At 34.7% G+C, this 21,061-nt stretch overlaps 4 protein-coding genes across 4 annotated transcripts; all 4 read left to right on the top strand.

Annotated features, from left to right (window-relative positions):
• Nucleotides 1-603: 603 nt before the first annotated feature.
• TbgDal_VII1990 (retrotransposon hot spot (RHS) protein2) lies at nt 604-2,241 on the top strand (the record flags this gene model as incomplete). The annotated part of the gene is made up of 1 exon (XM_011776212.1): nt 604-2,241. One exon carries the CDS (start codon nt 604-606, stop codon nt 2,239-2,241), a length of 1,638 nt encoding a protein of 545 aa, XP_011774514.1.
• A 3,517-nt stretch (nt 2,242-5,758) lies between these two features.
• Nucleotides 5,759-7,822, top strand: TbgDal_VII1980 (the record flags this gene model as incomplete). Its single annotated transcript, XM_011776211.1, has 1 exon — nt 5,759-7,822. The coding sequence occupies one exon, from the start codon at nt 5,759-5,761 to the stop codon at nt 7,820-7,822; it is 2,064 nt and encodes a 687-aa protein (XP_011774513.1).
• Nucleotides 7,823-11,710: 3,888 nt separating this feature from the next.
• TbgDal_VII1970 (retrotransposon hot spot protein) lies at nt 11,711-13,420 on the top strand (the record flags this gene model as incomplete). Its single annotated transcript, XM_011776210.1, has 1 exon — nt 11,711-13,420. One exon carries the CDS (start codon nt 11,711-11,713, stop codon nt 13,418-13,420), a length of 1,710 nt encoding a protein of 569 aa, XP_011774512.1.
• Nucleotides 13,421-16,963: 3,543 nt separating this feature from the next.
• Nucleotides 16,964-19,023, top strand: TbgDal_VII1960 (the record flags this gene model as incomplete). The annotated part of the gene is made up of 2 exons (XM_011776209.1): nt 16,964-17,776; nt 17,821-19,023. 2 exons carry the CDS (start codon nt 16,964-16,966, stop codon nt 19,021-19,023), a joined length of 2,016 nt encoding a protein of 671 aa, XP_011774511.1.
• Between the last annotated feature and the right edge of the window lie 2,038 nt (nt 19,024-21,061).

Genomic DNA, 21,061 nt, shown 5'->3' with positions numbered 1-21,061 from the left:
TTTATGATATTCATGAACTGTATATATGTGTTGCTTGATAGTGTGTACACATCATTCCCTTCATTTTACTATTTGATTTAACACAAACACACACACACACACAAACACACACATATGTGCAGAAAGTAACACAATATTACCTATTTAAAGTTATTATTTTGAGATAGGAATGATTCAAAACAACGGCAATATGAGAAATACTCAGAATGTGTTTAACGAACGGTTTAATCGTGCACAAGGTGAAGTGCAGGAACAAGGTGGACGACAGATGCAGAATCCATCGGTAACTGGAAAAAGGAAATCTCGTGAAGAGGAGTTATATGAGTCTCTGTATTATGCGAAGTGGAGTTATGTGATGTCAGGTTATAATCAAGAGCCACTCGGTATGAAGGTATTCTTTGGAAGACCACAACACATATGGACGGAAGAAGAAGTGGATATAACTCCTGAACATTGTGAAGTTGATGCGGAACTTGAGGAGAGACCACTGGCCTGGAGATCTTTGTCCTTACATCAAAGATATGTAACCCATCATGCGGATTTCAATGTTCTCTCATTAGTTTATATGGGGGAAATGGAGGTCATATTTACGTCCGTCGTGAAATGATGCGTGTGTGGTATATAATACAACGAAAATTAAATGCATGGTGGGTGGAAAAGACAGAGAGCACACCACCAACACACATTATCATTGGTATTCCAGGGACTGGAAAATCATGTGGAGTTGGATCATTTTTACTTCATTCCCTACTTCACTTCCATGAAGGAATGCTTGATGTCGTTGTGTATTTCACGGATGCCAAAGCTTACCTTATATACAACAAGAAGGGGAATGAGGAAGGGAGGGTTGTATTGTACAAGAGAAAAGACGCCACTAATGTTATTGAAGAAATGCGTTTGAAAAAAAGAGGGCATATTATTTTTGATATTAATAGTCCTAAGGAGACTCTGCCTTATGAGACCCAATATCTTGGGTGGGGAATAACTACACTCAACACTCCGGATACATACTATTATAAACATTGGGGGAAGGACTATTTCAGTTGGAATGTGATTTTAAACTGCGATGACGTACGTGACATTAAGGCGTTTGTGGCCTGGAAGAAACTGTCCCTATTTCCCAACTATACGACTCTCGATGAAAATGCTCGTGCGAAGGTTAAGGAAGAACTAGAGGATGAGTGGAGGTTGGTGGAGAGACGTGTTGACTTTGTGGGGCCGCTGCCTCGTTATGTTTTCAGTAATGGAGCTGGCCGTCGTGAGGCGGCGGTAATAAGGTATCTAAGCAGTCTCAGTTGTAATAGACGAGATGGCTATGATATGATGATGGGAAAATATTTTGAATGGAAAGGTAATCATTTCACAGAATCGTTAATAAAGATTGTACGGGAGAGGAGCAGATATGGAAACCTCGAATCATACCACTGTAGACCTCTATCAGTTGCCATTGGGAATATGATACTCTGTACGCTGTTTGCAGATGTTGCGGAAAGTATGTCATCCCATGAATTCATGATGGAATACGGTAAGGTCGGAGCCTACTCGCTTAAAACAAGGGCTTTGGTTTCACTTCTCTTTCCTAGAGTCTTTTGTGTGGTCACAAAACATTTGAACTACCTCCGAAGACTCGGAGAGACGGAAGACAAGCGTAGCATCCTGAAAGATATGACCCCACAACAGTTTCAAATTTTTGAACAAAAGTTCTTGCCAGAAGCTGGACAGAATGCAATTGGAAACTGTAAATACAAAGTGCTCTACAGGTCATTGGAAGAGAGCAAGCTTTTTGTGGATGGCTTTTTCTTTGTGGAAGATTGCTCTAGAAGGGTTGCGGATATGCGGGATGGTTTTCCACAACTGGGAGTTGCCTCAAAGACTATTGTGCTTATTCAAATAACAGATAATTACAGGAAAGAAGCAAGTGTTTCAGAGTTACAGGAATTTATGACAAACATTGCAAGGTATTTTTCCGATTGGGATACCTTTTCTCGTAACATGGCATGGGAGATGATATATGTTAATGCTATTTATGGTGGTGTGATTAAGACGCGGCAACGATGTGTGAACAACAACACCGCTGATGCTGAGCAACAAACTGAGGAAACACAAGTATTTTGGGATGGTATTGACCAGTATCAAATAACATTTGATAACAAGATACAGAAAGAGCTTATAATAGCGTATCATGAAGAGAGAAAATATCGAGATGCACCAGCATTCACACGGAAACGAGGTCATGAGTAGCATCCTATTGTGAAGACCATTTCGTCACTTTTACATATAACATGTTAGAGGTTGGAAAAAACATATTGTATTTCTTCTGTTTCTTCATTGTAATTCTTTTAATTTTCCTTTTGTGTTTCAGGAGGGTTGTGAAGTTAACTTTATCTGACAATGAAGTATAACTCACATGCACCTTTATAGTTTTTTGGCTATTGTACCTTTCCTTCAAATAAATGAGTAAATATATTAAGCATAAAATTTCTTTTACGTCTTTGTTCTGTTGAAATACACTTGTACAAGATGCAAGAAGAGATTTCATTTATTTATTTTTTTTTTTTCTGTCAATGGGCAAAGCTACTCAAACGCGTCAGCACACAGTGATGAATACAGAATATGGGATGCAGTGCTTGCCGTATTTACTTCATTTGTTTTTTTTCATTTATTTCAGTAACAATCACTAATCTACAAATGCTATAGTGAAGTGATTGTTGTTTCCACACATGTGGTTAAGCTTTAAGTTGTTTAATAAAATTCAAAACTATTATTGTATTCTAATGAAACTTTTTTGACGCACATAACCCCTCTTATATTTTACATCACTTCCCCATGTATTTATATTTAGTATTTAATGTTTTAGTTTCTGTTCAACGTATGATTTGTATTGCAGAGTTCATCACATGGAAGGCATCATTATGACTAACTATCGCACATTAGTTGTTGTATCTTCTGTGGAAGTATTCATGGCATAGCGCTGCATTACTTTAGAGTATTGTGTGAAACAGTATTTATGCCTTTCAGAGGATTATTACTATTTGCATTTCAGTGACATCTACTGTTCATTTCATTAGATAATAATACTTCAAATAATTATGCAGATATTCAAAAGCTTTACCTTTTGTAAATATGGATTTACACATATGTAATGTTGAAGAACTGATATGTGGTGTGTCTCAAAACCATTCTCTCTCTCTCTCTATATATATATATATCGATAAAGTGTTTGTATTTTTGAGTAGTGGAATAATTTCATTAACATATGTAATTCAACTCAGCTATAAATGAAATAAACAAAATCAAGTAAGCTTTATTGCTTATAGTGAAGTATTAATCTAATAATTTGATATTTTGTATTTTTACTATATGCTACATGTAAAGCAAGTGAATAACTCCTGTGTGATGAATAGGTGGAAGAGATGACGAGTCCAGTAGTTTATGCAATACAAAAGCACAAGGAGAAACATGAGACTATTTTCATTTTATCATACTGACACATGCATGAAACAACAAAAATAGGTTACATGCAGCGTGTCTATATGTTAGAAGCGTGCGACGTGTAACCGAGAGACTCATTCCAGTTTTTATGTCGATAATTGCTTATGCTTTTATCTTTCTTTTTATTTATTTTGGAAAGGAGATGGATTGCACATAAGATATTTACATAACTATCAAAATATGAAATGGACGAAAGAAGCAAATATCAGTGTCCCTCACAGAGTGTGAAATATTGCAGTAGCGATAGGCAGGATTTCATTCAAATATTAAAGAGACTTATAGCCACAAAGTGGAGTGCTGTGTATATATTTGTAACCCAACACAACTGTGGTGACGAGAAGAAATCAAAGAAACACTGTATGAGTATAGTTATATCCGTTGCTGTTTAGATGTATCTCACCCATCAATAGCATTTGCATCTGCAGAAATAAATAGGGACAAATGATATTGTTTGAGACATTCTTGTTCAATAGGTTAGAAGGTAGGAATATTGTTTTGTCCCTTCACTCCTCATGCGGGGGAACCTGTCTCAACACTGCTGACTAACTTAATCCATAAAAGAAATCAGTTGCAAAGCAGCGTCTACTGAAGGATTGCCGATACACTGAGGACAAAATAAGAGATACAACCACTGTTACGTTTTTACCCCTTATATGAAGTGTAGTATCTTATATAATGGAAGTTCCATGTAGTTTCCTTAAGGTAATTCTTTTCTTCTATCATTACTCTTGTGTTAATATTTGTACAATTATTTATTTGTATCTTCCAAAAGGAACATTACGACATCAGGTTAAAGAAAGGAAGTAAATAATATATGATTGTTGTTTGGTATATGAAAAAGAAAAAGAATATGTATAGTTACAATATGCGATATATTTAGGGATGTAGGAAATGATGAGTGATATAGTAATAGAGTACTTCTTTTTCATTATTGGATACTACAATTTAATAAAGACACATGATTTCCAATGACAGAAAGCATGTATTTGTGTCTTGATGCGAGTGGAAGAACAACTTTACTATTCCCTAAACTTTATTTCCATGATTAAATTTTACGAGTGAGTGAGTACAATATAGGGAAAGATTAAGATAAAATATGCACATGATTTCTACTCACACAACGCTATGCTCACATAGATGTATCTTAAGTTTCCATCATTCTCCATTACATTTTATTTTTTATATTCCTTTGATTCCTTACACTTCTTATATTCCATGTAATATTTGCATTAAATATATTGACTATATTGACTATATTGAATATATTCCTTTATTCAGTGTTGTCAGTGTTATGTAACTATTGCATATATTTTCCACATGTGGTGAATCACTGCAGAAGATTTAAAATATTATATAATATTTTATTGTTCACAGAAAATTTATCCTTTGTTTCCTTATTCTCATAATTCAATCTTCCTTAAACTTTCAATTTTTTTGCGTGTACTGAAAGAATACGTGAACAATTGCAAATGCAACTAGGAAATAAAAAAATAAATGATCTTAGTATCTTCACATATTCCTTAGTGTCAAAGATGAGAGTTCCCAAACAAGGAGACAACAAGATAATGTTGAAAGTGTTTAATAATGAGATGAGATACCATCCCAATATTTAACAGTACAGAAGATATTTGTGCTAGGTTTTGTATGTTACGGTTTACACTCAAACATTGTCGTCTATGCTGTGAAATGGAGCCAAGATGTTATAATGAATAACAGTTTGTATGTGCATGTTTGCTGATGCTTTGAGTTAATGTTCTTTCGATGTTATAATTAAGAACCTTTGTGACATACGTTGTCCTCATTATTACGTGTGCAATGTATAATCTATTATTGTAAATTCTGTTTATCTCATTATTAATACTATTGTTTATTATTTCAAAAAGTATGACATATTATACTATATGCATACATATTATATTATATGAAATAGTAGTATTCTTCACTTAGGATTTCGTGTTTGTTATCTCTCATATCTAAAAATCTTATTACTCATGCTTTCATACAGAATATTTAATTGATTGAACATCACTATTCAATATATGCAAGGGGTTGTGAAGGGGTTTAACTGTAAGGAGGGGTTATAATTTGTTCTGTTAGTTTATGATATTCATGAACTGTATATATGTGTTGCTTGATAGTGTGTACACATCATTCCCTTCATTTTACTATTTGATTTAACACACACACACACACACACACAAACACACACATATGTGCAGAAAGTAACACAATATTACCTATTTAAAGTTATTATTTTGAGATAGGAATGATTCAAAACAACGGCAATATGAGAAATACTCAGAATGTGTTTAACGAACGGTTTAATCGTGCACAAGGTGAAGTGCAGGAACGAGGTGGACGACAGATGCAGAATCCATCGGTAACTGGAAAAAGGAAATCTCGTGAAGAGGAGTTATATGAGTCTCTGTATTATGCGAAGTGGAGTTATGTGATGTCAGGTTATAATCAAGAGCCACTCGGTATGAAGGTATTCTTTGGAAGACCACAACACATATGGACGGAAGAAGAAGTGGATATAACTCCTGAACATTGTGAAGTTGATGAGGAACTTGAGGAGAGACCCACTGGCCTGGAGATCTTTGTCCTTACATCAAAGATGGGTTGGCCATCAGCTACGTTTCAATTAGGTATGAATGATGAAAGTGGTATAATGGACAATAATGTCTACATCCGTCGTGAAATGATGCGTGTGTGGTATATAATACAACGAAAATTAAATGAATGGTGGGTGGAAAAGACAGAGAGCACACCACCAACACACATTATCATTGGTATTCCAGGGACTGGAAAATCATGTGGAGTTGGATCATTTTTACTTCATTCCCTACTTCACTTCCATGAAGGAATGCTTGATGTCGTTGTGTATTTCACGGATGCCAAAGCTTACCTTATATACAACAAGAAGGGGAATGAGGAAGGGAGGGTTGTATTGTACAAGAGAAAAGACGTTATTAATGTTATTGAAGAAATGCGTTTGAAAAAAAGAGGGCATATTATTTTTGATACTGATGGACCTGATGAGACTCCGCCTTATGAGACCCAATATCTTGGGTGGGGAATAACTACACTCAACACTCCGGATACACACTATTATGAACATTGGGAGAAGGACTATTTAAGTTGGAATGTGATTTTAAACTGCGATGACGTACGTGACATTAAGGCGTTTGTGGCCTGGAAGAAATTGTCCCTATTTCCCAACTATACGACTCTCGATGAAAATGCTCGTGCGAAGGTTATGGAAGAACTAGAGGATGAGTGGAGGTTGGTGGAGAGACGTGTTGACGTTGTGGGGCCGCTGCCTCGTTATGTTTTCAGCAAGCAAAGTTACACCAACCGGCTGCAGGATATCAGTGATTACCTAAGAAGCCTAGAAAATGAGAAGAAAGAAGAGTATGAAACGATTCTGGAAAAATATTTTACGTGGAAAAGTGAAAAAGTGGTTCACAGTTTAGTGAAGATTGTACGGGAGGGGAGCGGATATGGCAACCTCGAATCATACCACTGTAGACCTCTATCAGTTGCCATTGGGAATATGATACTCTGTACGCTGTTTTCAACTGTTGCAACACTGATGGTTGAGAAACATAGTGAAAGCGTATACGGTAAGGTCGGAGCCTACTCGCTTGAAACAAGGGCTTTGGTTTCACTTCTCTTTCCTAGAGTCTTTTGTGTGGTCACAAAACATTTGAACTACCTCCGAAGACTCGGAGAGACGGAAGACAAGCGTAGCATCCTGAAAGATATGACCCCACAACAGTTTCAAATTTTTGAACAAAAGTTCTTACCAAAAACTGGACAGAATGCAATTGGAAACTGTAAATACAAGGTGCTCTACAGGTCATTGGAGGAGAGTAAGCTTTTTGTGGATGGCTTTTTCTTTGTGGAAGATTGCTCTAGAAGGGTTGCGGATATGCGGGATGGTTTTCCACAACTGGGAGTTGCCTCAAAGACTATTGTGCTTATTCAAATAACAGATAATTACAGGAAAGAAGCAAGTGTTTCAGAGTTACAGGAATTTATGACAAACATTGCAAGGTATTTTTCCGATTGGGATACCTTTTCTCGTAACATGGCATGGGAGATGATATATGTTAATGCTATTTATGGTGGTGTGATTAAGACGCGGCAACGATGTGTGAACAACAACACCGCTGATGCTGAGCAACAAACTGAGGAAACACAAGTATTTTGGGATGGTATTGACCAGTATCAAATAACATTTGATAACAAGATACAGAAAGAGCTTATAATAGCGTATCATGAAGAGAGAAAATATCGAGATGCACCAGCATTCACACGGAAATGAGGTCATGAGTAGCATCCTATTGTGAAGACCATTTCGTCACTTTTACATATAACATGTTAGAGGTTGGAAAAAACATATTGTATTTCTTCTGTTTCTTCATTGTAATTCTTTTAATTTTCCTTTTGTGTTTCAGGAGGGTTGTGAAGTTAACTTTATCTGACAATGAAGTATAACTCACATGCACCTTTATAGTTTTTTGGCTATTGTACCTTTCCTTCAAATAAATGAGTAAATATATTAAGCATAAAATTTCTTTTACGTCTTTGTTTTGTTGAAATACACTTGTACAAGATGCAAGAAGAGATTTCATTTATTTATTATTTTTTTTCTGTCAATGGGCAAAGCTACTCAAACGCGTCAGCACACAGTGATGAATACAGAATATGGGATGCAGTGCTTGCCATATTTACTTCATTTGTTTTTTTTTCATTTATTTCAGTAACAATCACTAATCTACAAATGCTATAGTGAAGTGATTGTTGTTTCCACACATGTGGTTAAGCTTTAAGTTGTTTAATAAAATTCAAAACTATTATTGTATTCTAATGAAACTTTCTTGACGTACATAAACCCTCTTATATTTTACATCACTTCCCCATGTATTTATATTTAGTATTTAATGTTTTAGTTTCTGTTCAACGTATGATTTGTATTGCAGAGTTCATCACATGGAAGGCATCATTATGACTAACTATCGCACATTAGTTGTTGTATCTTCTGTGGAAGTATTCATGGCATAGCGCTGCATTACTTTAGAGTATTGTGTGAAACAGTATTTATGCCTTTCAGAGGATTATTACTATTTGCATTTCAGTGACATCTACTGTTCATTTCATTAGATAATAATACTTCAAATAATTATGCAGATATTCAAAAGCTGTACCTTTTGTAAATATGGATTTACACATATGTAATGTTGAAGAACTGATATGTGGTGTGTCTCAAAACCATTCTCTCTCTCTCTCTATATATATATATATATATATATCAATAAAGTGCTTGTATCTTTGAGTAGTGGAATAATTTCATTAACATATGTAATTCAACTCAGCTATAAATGAAATAAACAAAATCAAGTAAGCTTTATTGCTTATAGTGAAGTATTAATTTAATAATTTGATATTTTGTATTTTTACTATATGCTATATGTAAAGCAAGTGAACAACTCCTGTGTGATGAATAGGTGGAAGAGATGACGAGTCCAGTAGTTTATGCAATACAAAAGCACAAGGAGAAACATGAGACTATTTTCATATTATCATACTGACACATGAATGAAACAACAAAAATAGGTTACATGCAGCATGTCTATATGTTAGAAGCGTGCGACGTGTAACCGAGAGACTCATTCCAGTTTTTATGTCGATAATTGCTTATGCTTTTATCTTTCTTTTTATTTATTTTGGAAAGAAGATGGATTGCACATAAGATATTTACATAACTATCAAAATATGAAATGGACGAAAGAAGCAAATATCAGTGTCCCTCACAGAGTGTGAAATATTGCAGTAGCGATAGGCAGGATTTCATTCAAATATTAAAGAGACTTATAGCCACAAAGTGGAGTGCTGTGTATATATTTGTAACCCAACAGAACTGTGGTGACGAGAAGAAATCAAAGAAACACTGTATGAGTATAGTTATATCCGTTGCTGTTTAGATGTATCTCACCCATCAATAGCATTTGCATCTGCAGAAATAAATAGGGACAAATGATATTGTTTGAGACATTCTTGTTCAATAGGTTAGAAGGTAGGAATATTGTTTTGTCCCTTCACTCCTCATGCGGGGGAACCTGTCTCAACACTGCTGACTAACTTAATCCATAAAAGAAATCAGTTGCAAAGCAGTGTCTACTGAAGGATTGCCGATACACTGAGGACAAAATAAGAGATACAACCACTGTTACGTTTTTACCCCTTATATGAAGTGTAGTATCTTATATAATGGAAGTTCCATGTAGTTTCCTTAAGGTAATTCTTTTCTTCTATTATTACTCTTGTGTTAATATTTGTACAATTATTTATTTGTATCTTCCAAAAGGAACATTACGACATCAGTTTAAAGAAAGGAAGTAAATAATATATGATTGTTGTTTGGTATATGAAAAAGAAAAAGAATATGTATAGTGACAATATGCGATATATTTAGGGATGTAGGAAATGATGAGTGATATAGTAATAGAGTACTTCTTTTTCATTATTGGATACTACAATTTAATAAAGACACATGATTTCCAATGACAGAAAGCATGTATTTGTGTCTTGATGCGAGTGGAAGAACAACTTTACTATTCCCTAAACTTTATTTCCATGATTAAATTTTACGAGTGAGTGAGTACAATATAGGGAAAGATTAAGATAAAATATGCACATGATTTCTACTCACACAACGCTATGCTCACATAGATGTATCTTAAGTTTCCATCATTCTCCATTACATTTTATTTTTTATATTCCTTTGATTCCTTACACTTCTTATATTCCATGTAATATTTGCATTAAATATATTGACTATATTGACTATATTGAATATATTCCTTTATTCAGTGTTGTCAGTGTTATGTAACTATTGCATATATTTTCCACATGTGGTGAATCACTGCAGAAGATTTGAGATATTATATAATATTTTATTGTTCACAGAAAATTTATCCTTTGTTTCCTTATTCTCATAATTCAATTTTCCTTAAACTTTCAATTTTTTTGCGTGTACTGAAAGAATATGTGAACAATTGCAAATGCAACTAGGAAATAAAAAAATAAATGATCTTAGTATCTTCACATATTCCTTAGTGTCAAAGATGAGAGTTCCCAAACAAGGAGACAACAAGATAATGTTGAAAGTGTTTAATAATGAGATGAGATACCATCCCAATATTTAACAGTACAGAAGATATTTGTGTTGGGTTTTGTATGTTACGGTTTACACTCAAACATTGTCGTCTATGCTGTGAAATGGAGCCAAGATGTTATAATGAATAACAGTTTGTATGTGCATATATGCTGATGCTTTGAGTTAATGTTCTTTCGATGTTATAATTAAGAACCTTTGTGACATACGTTGTCCTCATTATTACGTGTGCAATGTATAATCTATTATTGTAAATTCTGTTTATCTCATTATTAATACTATTGTTTATTATTTCAAAAAGTATGACATATTATACTATATGCATACATATTATATTATATGAAATAGTAGTATTCTTCACTTAGGATTTCGTGTTTGTTATCTCTCATATCTAAAAATCTTATTACTCATGCTTTCATACAGAATATTTAATTGATTGAACATCACTATTCAATATATGCAAGGGGTTGTGAAGGGGTTTAACTGTAAGGAGAGGTTATAATTTGTTCTGTTAGTTTATGATATTCATGAACTGTATATATGTGTTGCTTGATAGTGTGTACACATCATTCCCTTCATTTTACTATTTGATTTAACACAAACACACACACACACACAAACACACACATATGTGCAGAAAGTAACACAATATTACCTATTTAAAGTTATTATTTTGAGATAGGAATGATTCAAAACAACGGCAATATGAGAAATACTCAGAATGTGTTTAACGAACGGTTTAATCGTGCACAAGGTGAAGTGCAGGAACAAGGTGGACGACAGATGCAGAATCCATCGGTAACTGGAAAAAGGAAATCTCGTGAAGAGGAGTTATATGAGTCTCTGTATTATGCGAAGTGGAGTTATGTGATGTCAGGTTATAATCAAGAGCCACTCGGTATGAAGGTATTCTTTGGAAGACCACAACACATATGAACGGAAGAAGAAGTGGATATAACTCCTGAACATTGTGAAGTTGATGCGGAACTTGAGGAGAGACCCACTGGCCTGGAGATCTTTCTCCTTACATCAAAGATGGGTTGGTCATCAGCTACGTTTCAATTAGGTATCAATGATGAAAGTGGTATAATGGACAATAATGTCTACATCCGTCGTGAAATGATGCGTGTGTGGTATATAATACAACGAAAATTAAATGCATGGTGGGTGCAAAAGACAGAGAGCACACCACCAACACACATTGTCATTGGTATATCTGGTATTGGAAAATCATGTGGAGTTGGATCATTTTTACTTCATTCCCTACTTCACTTCCATGAAGGAATGCTTGATGTCGTTGTGTATTTCACGGATGCCAAAGCTTACCTTATATACAACAAGAAGGGGAATGAGGAAGGGAGGGTTGTATTGTACAAGAGAAAAGACGTCACTAATGTTATTAAAGAAATGCGTTTGAAAAAAAGAGGGCATATTATTTTTGATACTGATGGACCTGATGAGACTCCGCCTTATGAGACCCCAAGAAATGTTTGGGGTGTGACTGTCCTCGCACCCCCAGATGGAGTTCGCTACAAGTACTGGATGAAGAACCTGGAACAAACAAGGATAATTTTAAACTGCGATGACGTACGTGACATTAAGGCGTTTGTGGCCTGGAAGAAACTGTCCCTATTTCCCAACTATACGACTCTCGATGAAAATGCTCGTTTGAAGGTTAAGGAAGAACTAGAGGATGAGTGGAGGTTGGTGGAGAGACGTGTTGACTTTGTGGGGCCGCTGCCTCGTTATGTTTTCAGTAATGGAGCTGGCTGTCGTGAGGCGGCGGTAATAAGGTATCTAAGCAGTCTCAGTTGTAATAGAAGAGATGGCTATGATATGATGATGGGAAAATATTTTGAATGGAAAGGTAATCATTTCACAGAATCGTTAATAAAGATTGTACGGGAGAGGAGCAGATATGGAAACCTCGAATCATACCACTGTAGACCTCTATCAGTTGCCATTGGGAATATGATACTCTGTACGCTGTTTGCAGATGTTGCGGAAAGTATGTCATCCCATGAATTCATGATGGAATACGGTAAGGTCGGAGCCTACTCGCTTGAAACAAGGGCTTTGGTTTCACTTCTCTTTCCTAGAGTCTTTTGTGTGGTCACAAAACATTTGAACTACCTCCGAAGACTCGGAGAGACGGAAGACAAGCGTAGCATCCTGAAAGATATGACCCCACAACAGTTTCAAATTTTTGAACAAAAGTTCTTACCAAAAACTGGACAGAATGCAATTGGAAACTGTAAATACAAAGTGCTCTACAGGTCATTGGAGGAGAGTAAGCTTTTTGTGGATGGCTTTTTCTTTGTGGAAGATTGCTCTAGAAGGGTTGCGGATATGAGGGATGGTTTTCCACAACTGGGAGTTGCCTCAAAGACTATTGTGCTTATTCAAATAACAGATAATTACAGGAAAGAAGCAAGTGTTTCAGAGTTACAGGAATTTATGACAAACATTGCAAGGTATTTTTCCGATTGGGATACCTTTTCTCGTAACATGGCATGGGAGATGATATATGTTAATGCTATTTATGGTGGTGTGATTAAGACGCGGCAACGATGTGTGAACAACAACACCGCTGATGCTGAGCAACAAACTGAGGAAACACAAGTATTTTGGGATGGTATTGACCAGTATCAAATAACATTTGATAACAAGATACAGAAAGAGCTTATAATAGCGTATCATGAAGAGAGAAAATATCGAGATGCACCAGCATTCACACGGAAATGAGGTCATGAGTAGCATCCTATTGTGAAGACCATTTCGTCACTTTTACATATAACATGTTAGAGGTTGGAAAAAACATATTGTATTTCTTCTGTTTCTTCATTGCAATTCTTTTAATTTTCCTTTTGTGTTTCAGGAGGGTTGTGAAGTTAACTTTATCTGACAATGAAGTATAACTCACATGCACCTTTATAGTTTTTTGGCTATTGTACCTTTCCTTCAAATAAATGAGTAAATATATTAAGCATAAAATTTCTTTTACGTCTTTGTTTTGTTGAAATACACTTGTACAAGATGCAAGAAGAGATTTCATTTATTTATTATTTTTTTTTCTGTCAATGGGCAAAGCTACTCAAACGCGTCAGCACACAGTGATGAATACAGAATATGGGATGCAGTTCTTGCCGTATTTACTTCATTTGTTTTTTTTCATTTATTTCAGTAACAATCACTAATCTACAAATGCTATAGTGAAGTGATTGTTGTTTCCACACATGTGGTTAAGCTTTAAGTTGTTTAATAAAATTCAAAACTATTATTGTATTCTAATGAAACTTTCTTGACGTACATAACCCCTCTTATAGTTTACATCACTTCCCCATGTATTTATATTTAGTATTTAATGTTTTAGTTTCTGTTCAACGTATGATTTGTATTGCAGAGTTCATCACATGGAAGGCATCATTATGACTAACTATCGCACATTAGTTGTTGTATCTTCTGTGGAAGTATTCATGGCACAGCGCTGCATTACTTTAGAGTATTGTGTGAAACAGTATTTATGCCTTTCAGAGGATTATTACTATTTGCATTTCAGTGACATCTACTGTTCATTTCATTAGATAATAATACTTCAAATAATTATGCAGATATTCAAAAGCTGTACCTTTTGTAAATATGGATTTACACATATGTAATGTTGAAGAACTGATATGTGGTGTGTCTCAAAACCATTCTCTCTCTCTCTCTCTCTATATATATATATATATATATATATATCGATAAAGTGTTTGTATCTTTGAGTAGTGGAATAATTTCATTAACATATGTAATTCAACTCAGATATAAATGAAATAAACAAAATCAAGTAAGCTTTATTGCTTATAGTGAAGTATTAATTTAATAATTTGATATTTTGTATTTTTACTATATGCTATATGTAAAGAAAGTGAACAACTCCTGTGTGATGAATAGGTGGAAGAGATGACGAGTCCAGTAGTTTATGCAATACAAAAGCACAAGGAGAAACATGAGACTATTTTCATTTTATCATACTGACACATGCATGAAACAACAAAAATAGGTTACATGCAGCGTGTATATATGTTAGAAGCGTGCGACGTGTAACCGAGAGACTCATTCCAGTTTTTATGTCGATAATTGCTTATGCTTTTATCTTTCTTTTTATTTATTTTGGAAAGAAGATGGATTGCACATAAGATATTTACATAACTATCAAAATATGAAATGGACGAAAGAAGCAAATATCAGTGTCCCTCACAGAGTGTGAAATATTGAAGTAGCGATAGGCAGGATTTCATTCAAATATTAAAGAGACTTATAGCCACAAAGTGGAGTGCTGTGTATATATTTGTAACCCAACAGAACTGTGGTGACGAGAAGAAATCAAAGAAACACTGTATGAGTATAGTTATATCCGTTGCTGTTTAGATGTATCTCACCCATCAATAGCATTTGCATCTGCAGAAATAAATAGGGACAAATGATATTGTTTGAGACATTGTTGTTCAATAGGTTAGAAGGTAGGAATATTGTTTTGTCCCTTCACTCCTCATGCGGGGGAACCTGTCTCAACACTGCTGACTAACTTAATCCATAAAAGAAATCAGTTGCAAAGCAGTGTCTACTGAAGGATTGCCGATACACTGAGGACAAATAAAAGATACAACCACTGTTACGTTTTTACCACTTATATGAAGTGTAGTATCTTATATAATGGAAGTTCCATGTAGTTTCCTTAAGGTAATTCTTTTCTTCTATTATTACTCTTGTGTTAATATTTGTTCAATTATTTATTTGTATCTTCCAAAAGGAACATTACAACATCAGTTTAAAGAAAGGAAGTAAATAATATATGATTGTTGTATGGTATATGAAAAATAAAAAGAATATGTATAGTGACAATATGCGATATATTTAGGGATGTAGGAAATGATGAGTGATATAGTAATAGAGTACTTCTTTTTCATTATTGGATACTACAATTTAATAAAGACACATGATTTCCAATGACAGAAAGCATGTATTTGTGTCTTGATGCGAGTGGAAGAACAACTTTACTATTCCCTAAACTTTATTTCCATGATTAAATTTTACGAGTGAGTGAGTACAATATAGGGAAAGATTAAGATAAAATATGCAAATGATTTCTACTCACACAACGCTATGCTCACATAGATGTATCTTCAGTTTCCATCATTCTCCATTACATTTTATTTTTATATTCCTTTGATTCCTTACACTTCTTATATTCCATGTAATATTTGCATTAAATATATTGACTATATTGACTATATTGAATATATTCCTTTATTCAGTGTTGTCAGTGTTATGTAACTATTGCATATATTTTCCACATGTGGTGAATCACTGCAGAAGATTTGAGATATTATATAATATTTTATTGTTCACAGAAAATTTATCCTTTGTTTCCTTATTCTCATAATTCAATTTTCCTTAAACTTTCAATTTTTTTGCGTGTACTGAAAGAATATGTGAACAATTGCAAATGCAACTAGGAAATAAAAAAATAAATGATCTTAGTATCTTCACATATTCCTTAGTGTCAAAGATGAGAGTTCCCAAACAAGGAGACAACAAGATAATGTTGAAAGTGTTTAATAATGAGATGAGATACCATCCCAATATTTAACAGTACAGAAGATATTTGTGTTAGGTTTTGTATGTTACGGTTTACACTCAAACATTGTCGTCTATGCTGTGAAATGGAGCCAAGATGTTATAATGAATAACAGTTTGTATGTGCATGTTTGCTGATGCTTTGAGTTAATGTTCTTTCGATGTTATAATTAAGAACCTTTGTGACATACGTTGTCCTCATTATTACGTGTGCAATGTATAATCTATTATTGTAAATTCTGTTTATCTCATTATTAATACTATTGTTTATTATTTCAAAAAGTATGACATATTATACTATATGCATACATATTATATTATATGAAATAGTAGTATTCTTCACTTAGGATTTCGTGTTTGTTATCTCTCATATCTAAAAATCTTATTACTCATGCTTTCATACAGAATATTTAATTGATTGAACATCACTATTCAATATATGCAAGGGGTTGTTAAGGGGTTTAACTGTAAGGAGAGGTTATAATTTGTTCTGTTAGTTTATGATATTCATGAACTGTATATATGTGTTGCTTGATAGTGTGTACACATCATTCCCTTCATTTTACTATTTGATTTAACACAAACACACACACACACACAAACACACACATATGTGCAGAAAGTAACACAATATTACCTATTTAAAGTTATTATTTTGAGATAGGAATGATTCAAAACAACGGCAATATGAGAAATACTCAGAATGTGTTTAACGAACGGTTTAATCGTGCACAAGGTGAAGTGCAGGAACAAGGTGGACGACAGATGCAGAATCCATCGGTAACTGGAAAAAGGAAATCTCGTGAAGAGGAGTTATATGAGTCTCTGTATTATGCGAAGTGGAGTTATGTGATGTCAGGTTATAATCAAGAGCCACTCGGTATGAAGGTATTCTTTGGAAGACCACAACACATATGGACGGAAGAAGAAGTGGATATAACTCCTGAACATTGTGAAGTTGATGCGGAACTTGAGGAGAGACCCACTGGCCTGGAGATCTTTGTCCTTACATCAAAGATATATAACCCATCATGCGGATTTCAATGTTCTCTCATTAGTTTATATGGGGGAAATGGAGGTCATATTTACGTCCGTCGTGAAATGATGCGTGTGTGGTATATAATACAACAAAAATTAAATGCATGGTGGGTGGAAAAGACAGAGAGCACACCACCAACACACATTATCATTGGTATTCCAGGGACTGGAAAATCATGTGGAGTTGGATCATTTTTACTTCATTCCCTACTTCACTTCCATGAAGGAATGCTTGATGTCGTTGTGTATTTCACGGATGCCAAAGCTTACCTTATATACAACAAGAAGGGGAATGAGGAAGGGAGGGTTGTATTGTACAAGAGAAAAGACGTCACTAATGTTATTGAAGAAATGCGTTTGAAAAAAAGAGGGCATATTATTTTTGATATTAATAGTCCTAAGGAAACTCTGCCTTATGAGACCCAAGAAATGTTTGGGGTGTGACTGTCCTCGCACCCCCAGATGGAGTTCGCTACAAGTACTGGATGAAGAACCTGGAACAAACAAGGATAATTTTAAACTGCGATGACGTACGTGACATTAAGGCGTTTGTGGCCTGGAAGAAACTGTCCCTATTTCCCAACTATACGACTCTCGATGAAAATGCTCGTGCGAAGGTTAAGGAAGAACTAGAGGATGAGTGGAGGTTGGTGGAGAGACGTGTTGACTTTGTGGGACCGCTGCCTCGTTATGTTTTCAGTAATGGAGCTTGCTGTCGTGAGGCGGCGGTAATAGGGTATCTAAGCAGTCTCAGTTGTAATAGACGAGATGGCTATGATATGATGATGGGAAAATATTTTGAATGGAAAGGTAATCATTTCACAGAATCGTTAATAAAGATTGTACGGGAGAGGAGCAGATATGGAAACCTCGAATCATACCACTGTAGACCTCTATCAGTTGCCATTGGGAATATGATACTCTGTACGCTGTTTGCAGATGTTGCGGAAAGTATGTCATCCCATGAATTCATGATGGAATACGGTAAGGTCGGAGCCTACTCGCTTAAAACAAGGGCTTTGGTTTCACTTCTCTTTCCTAGAGTCTTTTGTGTGGTCACAAAACATTTGAACTACCTCCGAAGACTCGGAGAGACGGAAGACAAGCGTAGCATCCTGAAAGATATGACCCCACAACAGTTTCAACTTGTTGAACAAAAGTTCTTGCCAGAAGCTGGACAGAATGCAATTGGAAACTGTAAATACAAAGTGCTCTACAGGTCATTGGAGGAGAGTAAGCTTTTTGTGGATGGCTTTTTCTTTGTGGAAGATTGCTCTAGAAGGGTTGCGGATATGCGGGATGGTTTTCCACAACTGGGAGTTGCCTCAAAGACTATTGTGCTTATTCAAATAACAGATAATTACAGGAAAGAAGCAAGTGTTTCAGAGTTACAGGAATTTATGACAAACATTGCAAGGTATTTTTCCGATTGGGATACCTTTTCTCGTAACATGGCATGGGAGATGATATATGTTAATGCTATTTATGGTGGTGTGATTAAGACGCGGCAACGATGTGTGAACAACAACACCGCTGATGCTGAGCAACAAACTGAGGAAACACAAGTATTTTGGGATGGTATTGACCAGTATCAAATAACATTTGATAACAAGATACAGAAAGAGCTTATAATAGCGTATCATGAAGAGAGAAAATATCGAGATGCACCAGCATTCACACGGAAATGAGGTCATGAGTAGCATCCTATTGTGAAGACCATTTCGTCACTTTTACATATAACATGTTAGAGGTTGGAAAAAACATATTGTATTTCTTCTGTTTCTTCATTGCAATTCTTTTAATTTTCCTTTTGTGTTTCAGGAGGGTTGTGAAGTTAACTTTATCTGACAATGAAGTATAACTCACATGCACCTTTATAGTTTTTTGGTTATTGTACCTTTCCTTCAAATAAATGAGTAAATATATTAAGCATAAAATTTCTTTTACGTCTTTGTTCTGTTGAAATACACTTGTGCAAGATGCAAGAAGAGATTTCATTTATTTATTATTTTTTTTTCTGTCAATGGGCAAAGCTACTCAAGCGCGTCAGCACACAGTGATGAATACAGAATATGGGATGCAGTGCTTGCCGTATTTACTTCATTTGTTTTTTTTCATTTATTTCAGTAACAATCACTAATCTACAAATGCTATAGTGAAGTGATTGTTGTTTCCACACATGTGGTTAAGCTTTAAGTTGTTTAATAAAATTCAAAACTATTATTGTATTCTAATGAAACTTTCTTGACGTACATAAACCCTCTTATATTTTACATCACTTCCCCATGTATTTATATTTAGTATTTAATGTTTTAGTTTCTGTTCAACGTATGATTTGTATTGCAGAGTTCATCACATGGAAGGCATCATTATGACTAACTATCGCACATTAGTTGTTGTATCTTCTGTGGAAGTATTCATGGCATAGCGCTGCATTACTTTAGAGTATTGTGTGAAACAGTATTTATGCATTTCAGAGGATTATTACTATTTGCATTTCAGTGACATCTACTGTTCATTTCATTAGATAATAATACTTCAAATAATTATGCAGATATTCAAAAGCTTTACCTTTTGTAAATATGGATTTACACATATGTAATGTTGAAGAACTGATATGTGGTGTGTCTCAAAACCATTCTCTCTCTCTCTCTCTCTCTCTCTATATATATATATATATATCAATAAAGTGCTTGTATCTTTGAGTAGTGGAATAATTTCATTAACATATGTAATTCAACTCAGCTATAAATGAAATAAACAAAATCAAGTAAGCTTTATTGCTTATAGTGAAGTATTAATCTAATAATTTGATATTTTGTATTTTTACTATATGCTACATGTAAAGCAAGTGAATAACTCCTGTGTGATGAATAGGTGGAAGAGATGACGAGTCCAGTAGTTTATGCAATACAAAAGCACAAGGAGAAACATGAGACTATTTTCATTTTATCATACTGACACATGCATGAAACAACAAAAATAGGTTACATGCAGCGTGTCTATATGTTAGAAGCGTGCGACGTGTAACCGAGAGACTCATTCCAGTTTTTATGTCGATAATTGCTTATGCTTTTATCTTTCTTATTTATTTTGGAAAGGAGATGGATTGCACATAAGATATTTACATAACTATCAAAATATGAAATGGACGAAAGAAGCAAATATCAGTGTCCCTCACAGAGTGTGAAATATTGCAGTAGCGATAAGCAGGATTTCATTCAAATATTAAAGAGACTTATAGCCACAAAGTGGAGTGCTGTGTATATATTTGTAACCCAACACAACTGTGGTGACGAGAAGAAATCAAAGAAACACTGTATGAGTATAGTTATATCCGTTGCTGTTTAGATGTATCTCACCCATCAATAGCATTTGCATCTGCAGAAATAAATAGGGACAAATGATATTGTTTGAGACATTCTTGTTCAATAGGTTAGAAGGTAGGAATATTGTTTTGTCCCTTCACTCCTCATGCGGGGGAACCTGTCTCAACACTGCTGACTAACTTAATCCATAAAAGAAATCAGTTGCAAAGCAGTGTCTACTGAAGGATTGCCGATACGCTGAGGACAAATAAAAGATACAACCACTGTTACGTATTTCCCCCTTATATGAAGTGTAGTATCTTATATAATGGAAGTTCCATGTAGTTTCCTTAAGGTAATTCTTTTCTATTATTACTCTTGTGTTAATATTTGTACCATTATTTATTTGTATCTTCCC

This window comes from Trypanosoma brucei, chromosome 7 (assembly GCF_000210295.1).
Source record: "Trypanosoma brucei gambiense DAL972 chromosome 7, complete sequence".
Lineage (NCBI taxonomy): Eukaryota > Euglenozoa > Kinetoplastea > Trypanosomatida > Trypanosomatidae > Trypanosoma > Trypanosoma brucei.
The sequence above is the reverse complement of the archived record's forward strand: the minus strand, read 5'-3'. Positions and strand labels throughout refer to the sequence as shown.